Source organism: Acromyrmex echinatior, chromosome 2, assembly GCF_024713525.1.
Source record: "Acromyrmex echinatior isolate Ae372 chromosome 2, ASM2471352v2, whole genome shotgun sequence".
Classification (NCBI taxonomy): domain Eukaryota; kingdom Metazoa; phylum Arthropoda; class Insecta; order Hymenoptera; family Formicidae; genus Acromyrmex; species Acromyrmex echinatior.
Genome location: NC_141853.1, coordinates 25,465,254 through 25,482,287, shown reverse-complemented (window position 1 = coordinate 25,482,287; position 17,034 = coordinate 25,465,254). Strand labels below are relative to the sequence as shown.

The following is a 17,034-nucleotide window of genomic DNA, read 5'->3' as shown; positions in this document are numbered from 1 at the left end:
AATCCTTATGGCACGGTCCCATGGTGCGGAATTAGCGAAGCGTTCATGATTGGACGTGTCGGATTCCCATCTGAGTGTTTTCATGTGTCATGTCATATTTAACGTTTAATAAATAACAAGAATAGTAATACCTGGATAGCACTCGGGTGATGATCTGAACATAATCCTGAAGATAATTAATTAAGTCTCCAAATAAATACAGAGATCAATATGGTTAAAATATGAATGTCGTATAAATAGTATACAGAAAGGCGAAAACGTAAATCAAAATCAAAATGAGTATATAAAATGAGGTCGGCAATGTACATATGTATGTGTGATTTCCGATCTGGAAATCATTTTCCTATGTCTCATTGAGCGGAACTTACGGATACGCAATCAATGCGAACCGGTAGATCTAATGAAAGTGATCTACGGGAAGACTCTTGCGATTAGTCAGAGCTAATTGCACATTCCGCAAATTTTATTCAACGGAACATAGGGAAACACATTTTAGCGGAACGGAATCGGCAGAATGAAATCATAACCAATTACGAACGTTCCGTCAATTCCGCATTGCATCAGTTCTACACCATGGGACCGCACTTTTCCATCAGGCAAGTTTTGTGTACTATGTTCACATGATGTGTCAAGTATGTATCCAGCATGATTATAATTTAAAAACTACTAACTTCATGTTAACAAATTGCTTATTAAAATAAAATATAATTTTTCAAATTGTAAAAATAATTATCACTGTTATAGTATTTAATATTTTACAATTAATATTTACAATTTCATAACAACTGTTTTAACGCATTTACTATCATTGTTCCGCATCGTATGAATATAGCACAAAAAACTGATGTGATGGAAAAGTGCGGAAAAGGGCACACTGAAATCGCACATAATGCATCATTGTTTTTTTGATCTTAGTTATTATAAATATAGATCTCTTATCTATATTTATGCACTCAGATTTTGTCATTTTGCTTCATTTTTTTTTCTCAACATTACGCAATTCCATCATATCAATCAGCATCAAATTATTTTAATCTTTCAAAATACGACAATTTATTACAAGAACAACGCACTCGCTATTCCGCAACATCAAATGCGGAATAGCGCTGAGTGGTTGTTTTATGATGTATTATATTTCACAGTCCTATTCCGGACTGTATGATTTCACCTTCAGGATGAAATTACACAGTGCGAAAAATGATTGCGGAATTAGTATAATTATTGTCATTATAAAATATTTAATATAAAATAATTTTATTAAATTAAATAACATAATAATTTTGTTATATATCTAAAATAAAAATAATCAACTTAAAATACAATTTTATCTTAATATAACAGTAATTTAAAATAAAACAAATATGTTCAATATTATATATATTTTAAAATAATATTACACATATGCACTTTTATATATATATATATATATACATATATATATATACATATATATATATTATATATTGGGTCATCTAAAAAGTATCCGGTACTTTGTCACTAGATATATGACCATCAACACACATCTAGTGACAAAAAACCGCGGATACTTTTTAGATGACCCAATATTAAGTGTATAACTTTGCTTCCGCTGTTTTCCTATAGATGGCTTTAGCGATAAGTGGTATGTGGCGTTGCGAGCGTTAGTCGCGGCGCTGCGAGCGTTAGTTGCGGCGCTGCGAACGTTAGCTGCGGCGCTGCGAGCGTCAGTGGCGGCGCTGCATGCGTCCGTCGCGGCGCTGATACGGTCGTTCTTTCCGTTACTCTTCCCATTCGCTCTCTAGTGTCATGGTGTGCCGCGTGCAGACCTCGTGTAAGTCTCTGCGATAGTCAGTAAGTTAGAACTCGGAAATTGAGGTTCCGAATTACTTTGTGTATTCCGCGAGACCGATACCGATCACTATTCATGTCTGTGATAATTGTTAGCGTCATCAGATAAATTCTTAGAGTGTATTTTCATAGTTCTAGTATTGTATAATAACTCCGCGACACGATGCCGGTATCCGAGCCGTCTTACACGCGCAATCACGTCTCTACTTTCTAATCAACATTTGTATTTAGTATTTAGTTAGTTAGGCATTAAGTGTGTATTAAAATGCCTCATGGCATAAAACCAGAAGCAGTGCGTAGCGCTCATTCTCCTAACTTAACGTTTTCCCGCCATACGTCCTTCGCCGTGATTGGCAACCACCGGCGCCATATTGCGTAGCACGTGATCCAATAGCCACAGGTGGTCAAAATAAATAGATCATAGACGTCATACAATAAACTTGGACATCTGTCAACATAATCCCATAGAAATATTAGTCGATTTGTGTCTGCATCATAAAGTTATTCTCGATTGAAAATGTCAATGTTTACGAGCCAAATTCTCGTCACTTGCAGGAGGTTTTAATTTTCTGCTTCAATATGAAGAAATCTACGGTTGAGGCTCATCGAATACTTATGCTCTCAAATATTTATGGTGAGGTCGCTATTAGTGAAAGAACGTGTCGTGAGTGATTTCAACGCTTCAAGAACGATTTTGACGTCGAAGACCGGCATAGCGGTGGAAGAGAAAAGGTTTTCGAAGATGCAGAATTGGAGGCATAACTTGATTAAGATTCGTGTCAAAATCAAGAAGAATTGGCACGATCATTAGGAGTAACTCAACAAGCTATTTCAAAACGCCTCAAAGTCATGGGAATGATTCAGAAGCAAGGAAATTGGATGCCGTACGAGTTGAAGCCGAGAGATGTTGAACGGCGTTTGTTTGCTTGTGGACAGCTGCTTGAAAGGCAAAGGACGGAAGGGATTTCTGCATCGCATTGTGACTGGGGACAAAAAATGGATTCATTACGATAACTCCAAGCGCAGAAAATCATGGGGAGTTCCCGGCCATGCTTCCATGTCGACGGCCAACCGAATATTCACGACTCCAAGGTCATGTTCTGTATTTAGTGGAATCAGCTCGGCGTAGTGTATTATGAGCTGTTAAAACCAACTGAAACGATCACAGGCGATCAGTATCGAACGCAATTGATTCATTTTCAATTGTGTTTGAGCCGAGCATTGAAAGACAAACGGCCACAATACAACAAGAGACACGATAAAGTGATTTTGCAGCATGACAATGCTTGACCCCATGTTATGAAAGTGGTCAAGACATATTTGGAAACGTTGAAATGGGAAGTCCTACTCCACCCGCCGTATTCTCCAGACGTTGCTCCCTCTGACTATCACTTGTTTCGATCAATGGCACACGGCCTGGCTGAGCAGCACTTGCAGCTTATGAAGAAGTAAAAAATTGAATCGATTCGTGGATCGCCTCAAAAGATGACCAGTTTTTTCGACGTGGGATTCGTACGCTGCCCGAAAAATGGGAGAAAGTAGTGGCCAGCGATGGACAATACTTTGAATCATAAATGTATAACCAGTTTTTTACAATAAAGCTTCGAATTTCGGAAAAAAAACGGCGGAAGCAAAGTTATACACCTTATATATATATATATATATATATATATATATATATATATATATATATATTGTTCGAGAGCGAATCAGAGCGAGAGCGCTGACGTGAAATTTTTAAAGTGATGCGGCATTTGTCTAACAATATTTCTTGCGAATCACATTCGGCGGTTTTCTAGCGGCGGAGTGTCTCCTTGGCGGTGCACTAATAGCGATGCGTTAACTTAGAGCGGCGGAAAACTGAGAGTTGCGGAGAACTAAGAGTTGCGGAGAACTAGGAGTTGCGGAGAACTAAGAGTTGCGGAGAACTTTAAGAGTTGCGGAGAACTAAGAGTTTCTTTGTAATTTAACAAAAGAATTTTCTTTAATGCACAGTTACAAATTCAGAAAATATAATTAATTAAATATTAGATTAACAGAATATTAAATGCGGTCACCTTTTCCAAATTGTATTTGGAATCGCGGTGATGGAAAATCTCGACGATTTTCTCGGCACTTCTCGAAAAGATCTGTCTTATAGCGATTTTCACTAAGCGGTTAGCACGGCGGTTTTACGAAACGATATAGTAGCGAGACTATGACTCTAAGAACTCTAAGAAGGAGGAACGGCGAGATCGAAGCATTTATTGCTTTCGGCCTGGGCTTTCTTCTTGGGAAAAATCCAATAAAATTTTACCACAATCGTAATTATTGCGTGGCATTAGTTGTACAAAATTGATTGGCGCTTTGGATTCTTTTCTAACGACGTTCAACGTAACAGTCATGAGCGACAGAAAATCCGTACGTGGGATTGGTGACAGCGCGTGATGTATTCGTCGAAGCGCGGCGCTCGCGTGCGCGAATTGAATTGTTCTAGAACTTTCGATTGTCCGTTGCCGGTGCCTGTTTGCGTGTACCAAATTGTTTTAAAAAGACCAAAGAACGACGAATCCCTGACTTTGACGAGGATTAAGGTCAGGCTCGAGATGAAATCACGAGCTCACCTTATGCGTGCGTTCAATAACAATTACTGTCGGTCGATCGAAAGAGTTCTTACTTTTTTTCGAATTATCGATCTCAAACATATATATATATATATATAATTTTATATATATATATATATATATATATATATACATATATACATATATACAAATATATATCTCATATTCTTGTAAGAAATATTAAAATAAACAGAAAAGACTACGAGCCTAAAACAATTATCATAAAATAAAAGAATTTTTTGAATAGTTAATAAATAAAACATGTCATCAAGTTAAAATATAAACTTTAATTTGACCGGTAACAGGTAAAACAAAACAAACGTTTCGATCCCTGTTGGATCATTTTCAATGTGAATAAAAATAACAATGGGAGCATTACATAGATAAAATATATAAAAATTAAAATTCGCTCTCGATCGCAGTATCAAATATAAATCTCGCTTCAATATAAAAATGAAAGTTATAAAGAAGTTGTAATCGAAAAGATATTCCTCTAGCTTATGTATGTAGATTAAGGACGAACATGTTTCTTAGAAAGTACAAAACGTAGAATTGCCACAGGAATAAGAAATCAAAAATAATAAGAAAAGTACAAAACGAGTCGCAAGTAATAAAAAGAAAAGTACAAAACGAGTCGCAAGTAATAAAAAGTAAAAATAAAAAGGCAAAAAATAATTTAATGTTATGAGAAGTATACATAAGAGTCATTAATGTGGATAGAAAATGTGTGATATACTGTCATACGTTATATATATTTAATTTAGTCACAAATAAATTGAGAATAAATACTTTTTATTGAGTGTCAAAGTGATGTTATCTCTTATTAGGCAATGCGATGAGATTGAATGTAATCATCTCTCTAAGATGCTCAGAGATAATGTAAAATATAAAGACAAGTAGGATAAAGTGGTAAATTAAAAGGGAAGGAGAGCATAAGAGGGAAAAAATAAAGTAGAGGGAAGAGAAAATGGGGAGAGAAGAAATGAGTGGAAAAAGAATGCAGCTAAGAAAGAGAAAGAGATTGAATAATCTGTGAGTAAGTTTCAGGTAAAGATTCAGTATCATTTTATTTATTGAGACCTTGTTTCTGTCTTCTAATGTGAATCATTTCAGACACCAATCTCTATTATACGAAGATTCGCAGTCTAAAATTTTCACCTCGTTCCATCTGAAATTGTGGTCAAAATTAATACGATGATCAGTTATGACAGTAGAAGAATCAGTATTCTTCTTAATGTCAGAGATATGTTCGATAATCTTGTACTCCATTTTTTTTTGTCTGACCAACGTAACTCGCCTCACAATCATCACAGGAGATCTTGTAAACTACATTCTTGTTGGATAGGAAATCAAGTTTATCTTTTTCTCTTTTTATGAAACTTTTTAATGTTAGGGATAGAAAAGGCTAAGAATATCATAACTTTGTCAGAAATAATACTTTCCCAATACTTAACAGATTCCATAATAATTTCCCTTCTCCTACTTTTACTGACAAACAGATTTTGGAGTAGCTACATGTTACAAAAAGATTTATTAATGACCATCCTAATATACTTATCACGCTGAAGTGTTACTGTTGCTCTTGATGTGAAGAATTCTTAATACCTCACTAGCGCAGCGAGTGTAGAAAGCTTAAGGATTATAGGTAGCGAGTTGCCTAGCAGCGTAAAAATAATAAAAAAAGAAAAATTATAACAGATCAATAGAGACGTTCATTCTGTACGATCATATTAAATTGTGCTCGTGAAATAAAGATTATTATTACAGTTATAAAAAAAGTCTCGATCATTATTTTCTATATCACATCACACGACAAGCGTGGGCTTGTCAAGAGAATCTGACTTATTCATTGAGTCACATATTTCCACATTGGTGACCCCGACGTGATACGAAAGGCCGTTGTGATACGAAAGACCGTCGTGATACGAAAGGCCGACGAGATCTAAAGGCCGATGTGATCGAGAGGAAGAAGCGATTAACCGATAACTGTCGTTCGAGCAACATCGAGACGAACTTAGTTTCGAAGTGCAGAAGTGCACATTGCCGATATCGTAGCCGACAAGGAGGCCCATCGCCGACGTCGTAAGCAGCAGCAGGCTCATCGCCGATATTGTGACCTATCGCAAGGCTCCACCGCTGAAGCCGGGACCGGTGGAAAATTCTCGCCGTCGGAAGCTCCGCAGAGACATATCCAACGACAGGCGCTCAGCGTTCCGCCGACGTGGGAACCGCACGAGTCAGCCCAGGAGCCAGCGTTCAGGACGCCACCGCCGTCGCCGCCATTGTGATCTGTGAAGGACGACCTCACCGCCATTGTGACCTGTGAAGGACGACCTCGCCACCATTGTGACCTGTGAAGGACGACTTCGCCGCATTGTAGTCGGGCAAGTTGTGTATGCAGTGCGTTAGTTTTTAAGCGCGCGTAATCCGGTAAAACAGGAAAGTAGATCCTCCGCGCTTTTCTTCATGAGGTCAATTATACGAACGTCAATTAACAATTTCTCCATTATTGACAAATTGAGCGATCGAAATTTTTATAGCGCGCGCGTAAGTGGTTAATATTTAAGACCGTTAGGAAATACTGATTGTTCGCGAGCTTCGTCATGTATAGTCATGGCTCCTCCCACCAACGAGGAATTGCAGGAGCAAGTGATGCAGCTGCAAGCGATGCTTCGGCAGATGCAGGGCAATGTGGTCGGCAATGTCGCGCGCATGGATTCATATAGGGTTCCGAAAATTCCGCCGTTCTTAATTAAAGATCCGGTGATAAGGTTCATTCAAGTCGAGGCCACTTTCGAGGCCGCTCGAATCACAGAGCAAAAGACTAAGGCGCATCACGTGATTATGTCTCTGGACGCAAAAGCCATCGCGTGCTGCAGAGATCTCATCGCGGAGCCCGATGTAAATGAACCATACACCAAATTAAAACAGCGTATCATTGAAAATTTTTCAACGTCAGCAGAAAGTCAACTGCGACAATTAATAAAAGGCCAAGTGCTTACGTCAGGTAAACCGTCGCAGATTCTCAGTCGACTTCGTAACTTAAACTCTGACAAACGATGTGACGATGCCGTAATAAAAACTGTGTTCTTTGAACATTTATCACCGCACATTAGAAGCATTCTTGCGACTACCGAAAGCACGGATCTGGATAAATTAGCCAAAATGGCGGATAAAATAGTTGAGACCGTGGGTGATTCTGCGCAGTGTGCCGCCGCATCTTCGTCAGAGTCTAAGCCGTCCGACTTAGAAGCTAGGATCGACGGTCTGGCCGCTGATATTGCTACCCTCGCGGCTGAGGTCAAGCGATACAGCAGATCTCAGACGAGAGAGGCAAATAAAAATCGTAAGCCAAAAGCAGAAACTCTCGTGTCTGTTGGCCGCATCGTACTTTTGGGAAACAAGCGCGAGTCTGTAAGGGAACTGAAAAATTCCTGTGCCCTTGGCCAAAGCCCAAGATTTTAACGGACGAAAAGGTGGGAGAATAGAATCGTCTGCCATCGAGGAGACAGGTATGGCGGGCGTCGATTCTTCTCTCCATCACACACATCCGCGATCGAGTCACCGGAGAGTTATTCCTTGTAGATACGAGGGCGGAAATTTCGCTGCTTCCCAGCACTTACGCGAAGAACAAAACTCCGACCAATTTCAAACTTTACGCGGCAAACAATACGCGTATAGATACATATGAGGAGTCGTTCCGAACGCTACATTTAGGAATACGCCCGATCACATGGAATTTCTGCGTAGCATCAGTTTCGTACCCGATTATTGGGGCCGACCTGATTGCACATTACGGTCTCCTTCCGGACCTTAAAGGTCGTAGACTCATCGATTCACAAAATGATGTGTATGTGTCGGGCATTGTCAAATCGGTACCACAGCTTGCCATTAGCATAGTCAAACCCAGTACGAAATTCGCGAGTATCTTATCTGAATTTCCGAAGGTCACCGGTTTAGAACAGGTAACTCCGAATTGCAGTAGCGATGTTCGTCATCATATCATTACCACCGGCCCGCCGGTAGCTGAGCGCCCCAGGCGGTTAAGTCCGGAAAAATTAAAAGCGGCAAAGGTTGAATTTCAACGGCTAGTCAAAGCCGATATTTGCCGTCCGTCCAGTAGTCCATGGGCAAGTCCCATTCACATGGTACCGAAAAAAGACGGATCATGGAGGATCTGCGGCGATTACCGTCATCTTAACGCAATTACCGTGCCGGATAAATTTCCCGTACCGTATTTGCACGATTGCTCCTCCAATTTGCGTGGGAAAGTCATTTTCTCTAAGTTAGATCTGTATCAGGCATACAATCAAATTCCAGTGGCGCCGGAAGATATTCCGAAAACGGCTGTCATTACGCCCTTCGGGCTGTTCGAATATAAATTCATGACATTCGGTCTTAGAAACGCGAGTCAAACATTTCAGCGTCAAATCTGCCGCGCTCTATGCGACCTGGAATTTGTGTTTGCATTCATCGACGACATACTCATAGCATCGACGTCTCTTGAAGAGCACGAAGCTCACTTACGCATAATGTTACAGCAGATTAAAAAAGTTTTATTTACGACTCAATGTAAATAAATGCGAGTTCGGCAAGTAGGAATTAGAATTTCTCGGCTTTACGATTAACAGCGAAGGGTGTAAACCAACACTCGATAAGACTCAGGCTATTCGCGAGTTTCCAAAGCCTAACACTATAGTCGAATTGCGTCGTTTTCTTGGGCTTGTCAACTTTTATCGTAAATTACTACATAATGCAGCTATCGTTCAGGCACCATTAAATGAGTACTTTCGCGATTCACGCACAAAAACGACAAACGGCCAATCATATGGACGCCGGTGGCTAAAGAAGCGTTCAATGAGTGCAAGGAGAATCTGGCCAACGCGACTATACTCTCTCACCCCTCCGACGCAGCCGAGACGCGCCTCGTTTGTGACGCGTCAGATTTCGCCATCGGGGCCGCCCTCGAACAACGTTTAGACGTGGAAACCGCTCGCATTCTTTTCGCGCAAATTAAATTCGGCACAACAGAACTACAGCGCGTACGATCGGGAGCTTACGGCGATCGCCGAGGTAATCAAATATTTTCGTTATTTCCTCGAAGGGCGAAATTTCAAGATTGTGACCGATCACAAGCCTCTCATCTACGTGTTTATGCAACGTTCCAAAAAAGCATCACCTCGGCAACAGAGACAATTTTCGTTCATCTCGCAGTTCACTACGCGTATCGAATACCTCGGGTAAAGATAATATATTGTGGCGGATTCCCTTTCCCGCATCGAAGCCATTCGTTTACCTGTCGAGATCGAACTTAATGAGCTTGCACAGAAACAAGAACAAGACGAGGAGCTACGGTCTATTCGCGAATCTCCTGATTTTCCGCTTTCTATGAAGCGAATTCAATGGGGCCGACGCATACTACACTTTACTGCGAAATGACCGGCGAGGCAATCCGTCCCTATATACCGGCATCTTTACAAGATCGCGTTTTTCATTTGTTCCATGACGCGGCTCATTCGGGCCCTAAAGTCACTGATCGGGTAATCCGTCGGTATGTGTGGCCTAACATGCATCGTGATATTACAAAATGGTGTAAGAATTGTCTTGACTGTCAGCAGTCAAAAATAACCCGACACGTTCAATTACATCCTGAAAAATTTGTCGCACCCGACGGGCGTTTCGAGCACGTTCATATGGATCTAATAGGTCCCTTGCCTGAGTCGGACGGGTACAGATATTGTGTGATGATGATTGATAGATTTTCGCGTTAGCCAGTAGCAATACCTGTGAAAGACATTGAAGCCATTACAGTGGCACGCGCGTTTTACGACAACTGGGTAGCAAATTTTGAAGCACCCAAAACGATAACTACTGATCAAGGTAGCCAGTTTGAAGTGCAACTTTTTACGGCACTTCTTCAGCTAATCGGCTGTCAACGAATTCGTACCACGGCGTATCATCCCGCTTCGAACGGTATGATCGAACGGTGGCATAGAAGCTTAAAAACTGCTATTATGTGTCATGCTAATGAAGGTTGGTCACGAGTACTTTCGACCGTATTATTAGGTCTGCGTATTCATGTCCGCCTTGACACCGGTGCATCGCCTGCGGAATTTGTCTATGGAACGACACTGCGATTCGGAGAATTTATACTGCCGGACGACTTCACTCCTAGTCCGCAAATTTTCATAGAAGAATTCCGCGAGCACATGCGCAAAGTTAAGCCAATCTCAATAGAGCATAAGCACAAGAAACGCGCATTCGTATTTAAAAATTTATATTCATGTTCCCATGTTTTTCTACGGGTGGGCGGTACCAAGAGAGCATTAGAACGTCCTTACACCGGCCCTCACAAGGTTATAAGGTGTTTCGGATCGAGTTTTCGATATTGAAGTTAATGGTGCACAGCGCAGTGTATCAATCGAGAATTTAAAGCCAGCGTATGGCATACGTGATGATTTGTGTAATGCGATTCTAGAAGCAGGGCAAGCAGCCAATTCGTCTAGCAACGAGCGACCAGCTTTGAGAATGTATGCGCGCCCGAAGAGGAAGGACTTTCGCCTTATAATTTTAATAAATTTTTCCAAAATGTAATTAACTTTAGTCAGACACTTTTAAGATATTTTGTATGACACGTTGTATATATTTTATAAAGTAGACCTAAGTGCCGGATTCGTCACTCGGGGGGGAGTATGTGGGAAATTCTTAATACCTCACTAGCGCAGCGAGTGTAGAAAGCTTAAGGATTATGTAGGTAGCGAGTTGCCTAGCAACGTAAAAATAATAAAAAAAGAAAAATTATAATAGCAGATCAATAGAGGCGTTCATCCTGTACGGTCATAAATTGTGCTCGTAAAATAAAGATTATTATTACCAGTTATAAAAAAAGTCTTGATCATTATTTTCTATATCACATCACACGACAAGCGTGGGCTTGTCAAGAGAATCTGACTTATCCATTGAGTCACATATTCCCACATTGACGCTTACGTATCGAAAATGGAGGAGATTCTTTCAGACACTAACACTTATGTAATCATCCGAAGCGCCACTACGGTCTAAGTATTAAGATCTTAAACAAATATATATATTATTCAAACGAATGAATTAATTTCAGAAATAATAATTACGTGTCGATATGGTTGTCGACATTAACGCAATTAATCTGAAATGTAATAATCCCCCCAAAATTCCCCAAATTAATCTTAAAAAACTGTGATAAACTTATTGCGAAAAAATATTGCCTCGGCCGGGAGTCGAACCTGGATCTCTTGCATTCCGTGCGAGCGTCCTGAGCCTTTAGACTACCGAGACCTTAGCAATAATTTTTCGCAATAACCGATATGTATCGAAAGTAACGCATTATTTCAGCGCGCGTTTATAAACAATAAGATAGGAAACAAGACCGTTTATATTAAATAACATTACCATCCGAAGCGCCACTACGGTCTAAGTATTAAGATGTTGAACTAATATATATATTATTCAAACGAATGAATTAATTTCAGAAATAATAATTACGTGTCGATATGGTTGTCGACATTAACGCAATTAATCTGAAATGTAATAATCCCCCCAAAATTCCCCAAATTAATCTTAAAAAACTGTGATAAACTTATTGCGAAAAAATATTGGTTCAATATTTGTATTCAATATTTACGTACATTGTTGGTGAGATGGAAGCGTGATCGATTCATTGATGAACAGACATATCGGCTTACAACTGATGGTGTTATACCTAGAGCTTACGGTTTGACCAAAATATATAAAGACAGTAACCCATTGACAGTGACTCATTGTGTCTTCTGTTAACAGCACATTATATTATCTTTCTCTTTTTTTACATATTAGGTGTACAAATAAGTTTCCGCCGTTTTTTATCAAAAATTAAGCATTTATTGTGAAAGAACGATACATAATGTTTTATTGAAAGTATTGTCCATCGCTAGCCACTACTTTTTCCCATCTTTCTGGTAGCATACGGACACCGCGTTGGAAGAACGCTTCATTTTTTGAGACTATCCAATTATCGATCCAATTTTTGATATCTTCATATGATGTAAAGTGCTGCTCAGACAGGCCATGCGCCATCGATCGAAATAGATGATAATCGGAAGGGACAATGTCTGGTGAATACGGCAGGTAGGGTAGAACTTCCCAATTGAGTGTTTCCATATAGGTTTTGACCGGCGCCGCAACATGTGGTCGAGCATTATCATGCAGGAGAATAATTTTGTCGTGCCTGGGCGCGTTTTTTCTTGAGTGCTCGGCTCAACCTCATCAATTGTGTTCGGTAGAGAGCCCCAGTAACGGTTTCGTTCGGAACAACTCATAATACATGACACCAAGCTGATCCCACCAAAATACACAACATGAGTTTTTTTCCATGAATATTCGGCTTGGCTGTCGATGTTGAAGCATGACCAGGTGATCCCCATGATTTCCTCTTCTTTGAGTCATCGTAGTGGATCCATTTTTCATCACCAGTGACTATACGATGTAAAAAACCCTTTCGTTTATGCCTGACAAGCAGCATTTCACATATGGAAAATCGGCGTTCAACGTTTCTCGGCTTCAGTTCATATGGAACCCAAATCCCTTGCTTTTGAATCTTTCCCAATGATTTCAAACGATGTGTTGCTTGTTGAGTCGCTCCTAATGTAAGTGCAAGTTCTTTTTGCGTTTAGCACGAATCTTCATTCAATAATGCTTCCAATTCCGCGTTTTCGTACACTTTCGGCCTTCCACTACGTTCTTTGTCTTCGACTTCAAATTCACCGTTCTTAAATTTTTGAAACTTTTCACGACAACTTCTCTCACTTAAGGCAGCCTCACAATATGCTTCTACAAGCAATCGATAAGCCTCAGCTGCAGATTTCTTCAAATTAAAGAAGTAAATCAAAAATTCCCGCAAATGACGCTTATTCGGCTCAAAACTCGGCATTTTCGCACAAAAAAAAATATATGATGCTGATACAAAATAGCTAGTATTTCAAGATTATGTTGTTGACAGATGTCCAACCTTACAATATAATGTTTTACATCAGACAATTTTAACCATAGCTTGCTAGTGGCGTCGTCTTTTGTCAAACGGCGGAAACTTATTTGTACACTTAATAATATAATTAATGATAGCATACCAGAAGCTCCTAGTCACATTAAAGACAGTTTCCATTTAGTCGAGCATTTAAATGATACTGTTTTTATTCTAAATATGTTTTAGCTTCGTTAGATATAGAATCCTTTTTACTAATATTCCTGAGCTAATATTAAATATTGGGTTGTTCGGAGAGTTTCGTTTTTTCCCGACAGAGGATTTAATTGTATTTTTTCGAACCCAACTTCACACTTAAGCCGCATAATCATTATATGTTTTGACAGCTGATATAGCAAGGCTTGTGTGTGAAAAAGTTCAATTGAATCTACGCAGTAGTTTTTGATTGGTGCCCTTTTAAATATGGAGAGCAATAAGCAGCATTTTCGTCATATTTTACTTTTTTTACTATAGAAAAGGTAAGAATGCTGTTCAAGCCAGAAAGAAATTAACCGATGTGTATGGAGAAGATGTGTTGACAGTACGCCAGTGCCAGAATTGGTTTGCAAAATTTCGATCCGGCAATTTTGATGTCGAAGATGTACCACGTTCTGGAAGGCCGGTTGAAGCTGATAAAGACACGATAAAGGCATTAGTTGATGCAAACCGGCGAATAACAACACGTGAGATCGATGAGAGGTTAAATTTATCGAATTCAACTGTTTATGACCACTTGAAAGGCCTGGGTTTAACCTCGAAGCTCGATATATGGGTTCATTTTCACAAAAAAAACGAAATTACTTTCCGAACAACCCAATAGCATCGATAGGAGATGGGTTTACATTTCGACAAACATCTCAAAAAACGAATTCATTATTGCAGTTAGATTATTTTAGATTCAATTTTTTTTGCTTTTAATAACAAAACTTACAAACAGATTTTCGGTACTCCAATGGGTTCACCATTATCGTCGATAATCGCCGATTGCATTGTAATGCAAGATCTAGAAGAAATAGCACTTAAAAAATTGTTAGTACAACCATTGTTTTATTTTAGATATATTGATGATGTCATTCTTGCGCTTCCATCTGATACTATCAATGACGCTTTAAATATTTTTAATTCTTTGCATACAAGATTACAATTTATTTTAGAGGTTGGTACAAGTGGCAAAATGAGTTTGCTTGATACGATGCTTGTTATAGATAATCAGAGAATTATATTTGACATTTATCACAAAAAGACGTTTTCAGGAAGTTTTATTTTTTGCCTTTTTATTTTTACTTTTTACTTGCGACTTTTGTACTTTTCTTATTATTTTTGATTTCTTATTTCTGTGGCAATTCTATAATACATTACATTTTGTACTTCCTAACAGAAACATGTTCGTCCTTAATCTACATACACAGCCAGAGGAATACCTTTTTGTCGATTACAACTTCTTTATAACTTTCATCTTATATGGGAGCGAGATTTATTTTTGATACTGCGATCGAGAGCGAATTTTAATTTTTATATTATAATATGTCATTTAACAATATTAAGATCGTTTCGAAGATGCGAATAAGCATCAAAAATTTATTAAATTGCTAATCAATTTAACTCATGCGGTAGTTATATTACTGCAGTAGTTGAGTGGAGTTGGCATTTCAAGACATTTCAAAAATGATTTCGGTGCGCGTTTCTAAGAACTATAATACATACATAGTATATAATTCACATAAAAATCATACAAGCATTTAAGATCCAGTTAGACCATTTAAGGTTTTGATTTCTATAGTTTGTGTTATTTATTTTATTTTATTTTATTATTTTATTTTATTAATATTATATTATATTGTTATATTATATTTTTATATTTATATCAAAAACACATTTATTAAATGCGTTTATATACGAAATGAATCTGAAATATTTTTTTCGATACAGTACGTTTTTCAACCATTACGCGTGCCATTATGCATGCCTTAATCGTACTATCTTCTGAGGTGAGGCAAATGGAGCGTGCTGTTAATTAATCCATGCAGTATGTGTTACGTCCTAGGGAGGTTCGGCCGGGTTCGAACTAACCCGAGACTATAAGGTTGGAATAAAATTGGCAGTTCAAGCGTTGCGGATTCGCGAGAGGGCTCTCGATCGGACTTGTCCAAATTGATTGGTTAAAGGCGTGTTCTGGATATCCCGATTATAGTGAATTCCGAATCATTACTCTCCCGTTCTCCCTAGATAACCGACGAATCCTTCTAAAACTTCGGGGCAATCGAGACAATTTGCGACGGCATGCCGAGTGACTGTTAGTACAGAGCATACACTACAGAATTCGAAGCATTCAGGGTAACCCAAATAAATGTAATGCCGCAAGATTCCTTGATTAATCCCTCTTTTTGTTTTCTGACGCGAAAATGTAGCATTCAGGGCATTTGATGTTGTCGTTTTCCCTATGCTGAAAGAACAATGAAGACAGTATGCACTACGCAACCACGTAAAGTACGGACTAACCGCTAGAATTCGAGCGTCAATGGATTCATGCGAACGCAGGTGTGTGGAACACATGCTGAGTGCGATTCATCGGCGGCAGATTTCAGTTACCGAAATATAGAAAGAAGTTTGCTTACCTTGCGATGCTTGGTTAATGTTCTCTGGTGTTCCCGAACCAGTAGAAAGAAGAGGTTAAGGAGGAAGGCTTCTGTAGCTTCCAAGATGAACTAATTGTCGATTCAGATCACATCAATGGGCTGCTTCTTCACTCTTGTAATGTTTAGCAACGATCGATTATATTGAAAATGTTAAAGTTAGCGAGAAAGTGGGGATATTCACTAAGTTCACACTTGAATTAAAGTTAATTTGGTATATTTAACAATGATTCATCTTAGTACATTGGTTAGTGGCGTGATGATTAATTTTTACGCGAAAGCAGACATCTCCAAATTAAGTTGGATTATCACGAATTAAAATTTAGATCTTATGATTTAGAATTAGAAATGAAATTAGATTTTAGAATTACTTCTAGAATTAGAAATAGAAATAGTACTTAGAAAAAGAATTATGTTCGCACGCGGCGCTTAAATTTAGAGCGATGGACAATGGAATAAGAGTCTGAATTTCGCGCGCGTCCACTCTATACGACGCGTACCGCTATTCTTCTCTTCTGAGTTTACCTGAGGTCGTTCCTAAAGTCGCCCTCCATTGACCGCGCCGCTGTTGGTGTAGGGAGAAGCGTCAGGTGCGTTCTAAAAGATGCCCGTATATATTGTATTATTCGGACCTGGTGGCGAGTATGTTCGAAAAATAATCATTGGATAAAATGAAGTTGCTGCGGACGTAACACCTCCCCCTAAGAATAAAATATTTGACCGTGTCCAATGTTTTATCAATTAATCTAAAAAGAAAAGGTTAATTTGATTAACGTAATTTCTTTAACTTATCGCAAGTATTATAACCTAATGCGGTTTTTTAACATAGGAATTAAAATTATTGATTAATATTATTAATTGTTAAACCATAGCTATTTACTCGCTTTCTTTGTCGTTTAGCATCGCGCGAAGTTTTTTGTAGTACAGTTTTCTCACT

General features: G+C 38.9%; 1 protein-coding gene and 1 long non-coding RNA gene across 2 annotated transcripts; both read left to right on the top strand.

The window, feature by feature from the left end:
- The first annotated feature begins 1,775 nt into the window (after positions 1-1,775).
- Positions 1,776-3,449, top strand: LOC147910685 (uncharacterized). The gene is made up of 2 exons (XR_015544106.1): positions 1,776-1,810; positions 2,383-3,449. It is a non-coding gene; the product is annotated as an uncharacterized LOC147910685 (long non-coding RNA).
- Positions 3,450-7,043: 3,594 nt separating this feature from the next.
- Positions 7,044-9,010, top strand: LOC147910684 (uncharacterized). Its single transcript, XM_087415596.1, has 2 exons — positions 7,044-7,776; positions 8,181-9,010. The coding sequence occupies exons 1-2, from the start codon at positions 7,044-7,046 to the stop codon at positions 9,008-9,010; spliced, it is 1,563 nt and encodes a 520-aa protein (XP_087271722.1).
- The last annotated feature ends 8,024 nt before the right edge of the window (positions 9,011-17,034 follow it).

Excerpts from the sequence above, each read along its gene's own strand:
- LOC147910684 (XM_087415596.1), top strand. The coding sequence starts at position 7,044 with ATGGCTCCTCCCACCAACGAGGAATTGCAGGAGCAAGTGATGCAGCTG. Across the intron at positions 7,777-8,180 it reads GAGAGAGGCAAATAAAAATC|CATCAGTTTCGTACCCGATT; the intron begins GTAAGCCAAAAG and ends ATTTCTGCGTAG.